The sequence below is a fragment of the Austrofundulus limnaeus genome, unplaced genomic scaffold (genome assembly GCF_001266775.1).
Source record: "Austrofundulus limnaeus strain Quisiro unplaced genomic scaffold, Austrofundulus_limnaeus-1.0 Scaffold382, whole genome shotgun sequence".
Classification (NCBI taxonomy): Eukaryota; Metazoa; Chordata; class Actinopteri; order Cyprinodontiformes; family Rivulidae; genus Austrofundulus; species Austrofundulus limnaeus.
The window spans coordinates 5,166-6,958 of NW_013952784.1; the positions used below are offsets into that span (position 1 = coordinate 5,166).

At 40.4% G+C, this 1,793-nt stretch overlaps 1 protein-coding gene across 1 annotated transcript in view; it reads right to left on the bottom strand.

Annotated features, from left to right (window-relative positions):
* Positions 1-139: 139 nt before the first annotated feature.
* alpk1 (alpha-kinase 1) overlaps positions 140-1,793 on the bottom strand; it is a 23,792-nt gene continuing 22,138 nt past the window's right edge. Inside the window, exons 11-14 of the mRNA XM_014023631.1 lie at positions 1,526-1,673; positions 1,271-1,433; positions 848-1,034; positions 140-755 (exon numbers count right to left, since the gene is read on the bottom strand). Coding sequence (XP_013879085.1) covers positions 532-755; positions 848-1,034; positions 1,271-1,433; positions 1,526-1,673 — 722 coding nt within the window. The 3' untranslated portion in view covers positions 140-531. The remainder of the gene's footprint in view (positions 756-847; positions 1,035-1,270; positions 1,434-1,525; positions 1,674-1,793) is intronic.

The following is a 1,793-nucleotide window of genomic DNA, read 5'->3' on the forward strand; positions in this document are numbered from 1 at the left end:
GTGTAAAAAACGGCCAGTAGTAGACAGATGAGGTGTGTCCAGCTGCAGTTAATCAGGTACAGGTGTGTGGGGGTGACCTTTCTGTCCCTGTATGGTTCTGAGAAGAACCTTACAGCCAACCAAACTCCAGCGAGCGCCCGGTTGAAAATATGTTAAATGAACCATTTTCAGTTTGTATGTTGATTATATTTGTTAAAACAAACAGAAAAAGTTTCATACTGAAAAATACTTATAACTATTTTTACATTCATGACTATTTTTAAACTTTGACACAGGTCATCTTGACCCGCATCTGAGGATTAAAATGACCCTTAAGGTTCCTGTAATAGTGTATCTAATACATTCAGAATAACAAACAATAAAAAAGGCAGAATACTGTCACATACTCAATCATGTGAACCTGCCAAGTCAGAAACTTGCACTAACGTCATACAAATACCGTATTTTTTGCCCCTTATTTCCCCAAAACTGAACGTATCAGTAAAGTTTAATCACAGTGATTTTATCATCTTAGCTGGACACATATTCTCACTATTTATGTTTTTTCAACATGTCTGAAGAAGAACATGGTTGTCTGGCGACCGGAGGTAGTTTGAGCAGCTGGCAAATCTCATTGCACTCTGGTCCGTGTTGCTCCTCCAAGAACAATCTGAGCCCTCTGTCAGCGAAGTTACCTGGACCTTTGGGGGTCCTGGTGGAGTGGATTTGTGGGTCAGTGAGGTAGGTCAGACCTTTCCCATTGGCTGTCACCCATCCTGGTGAGAAAAAAAGGAATAAAACTTAGCATAACCATCATCAATCATTACATATTAAACTACTGTGAATAAACCGCCACTCATTATCATACCTTGCAAGTCTACAACAACTTCCTGACCCTTAGAGAACAAGTAGGTGAAGTGTCCAAAGGCAAGACCATATTCTGTAGCCTGGTAAGTCTTATTCTTTTTGTGGGTATTGTTGGTCAGTTTGACGAAGTCTCCGAGCATGTACGGCTCCACTGTCAGGCAACCCACTATCTCATCATCGTTTAAAATCTGATCACCAAGACAAAAAACAAACGAGATACCCTGAAACTTATGGAAATTGGTTGATACGCAGCTCTTTGATACAGTAAATCAGAAGAATTTTGTTTGTGAGATGTAAAAGTATTCATATTGTAATAGCTGTCTGTTTCTCAAATGATGTGTTCTAATGAATTAGTGTCAATAAAAACATTTCTTTTGAAAGCAACCTTTGCTGTCTCTACTCTTCTGATTAAAATTTTACTCACCAGAAGTGCTTCTGAGGGAATGAAAAAGATCTGAGCCATGACTTCTTTATCGTAGAGACTCTTGTTAAATTCCGTCACATAGTACTGGGCTGTCATCTGTCTCTCCACATCTTTCAGGTGGAACTGAACTCCCTTTGGCTTCAAGTAATCTTTCCCCACATAACTACAGACATCATTACGAAGACAACATTAGATGTCAAGACATACACAATGCGATAGTTAAGCCATTTAAAGGTTGTTCCAGGACTGTCTTACCTGCTTAACCTCTCCTCCTGGTGCAAAAACTGGACCAATATTGCTTCTCTCTCATTGCCCTTCATCCCCATTGGCTCCCCGATGTAAACACATGTCTCCTTGGCTCTCCAGAGACCTGTGCCCTTGGAGAACTTTAAATGAAGGGCATCTAATTGGACCAATGGGCAAGAGTTAGCAGGCTTTTGTAATGTTGATAATGGTTTTACCTGTGTGTGTGTGTGTGTGTGTGTGTGTGTGTGTGTGTGTGTGTGTGTGTGTGTGTGTGTGT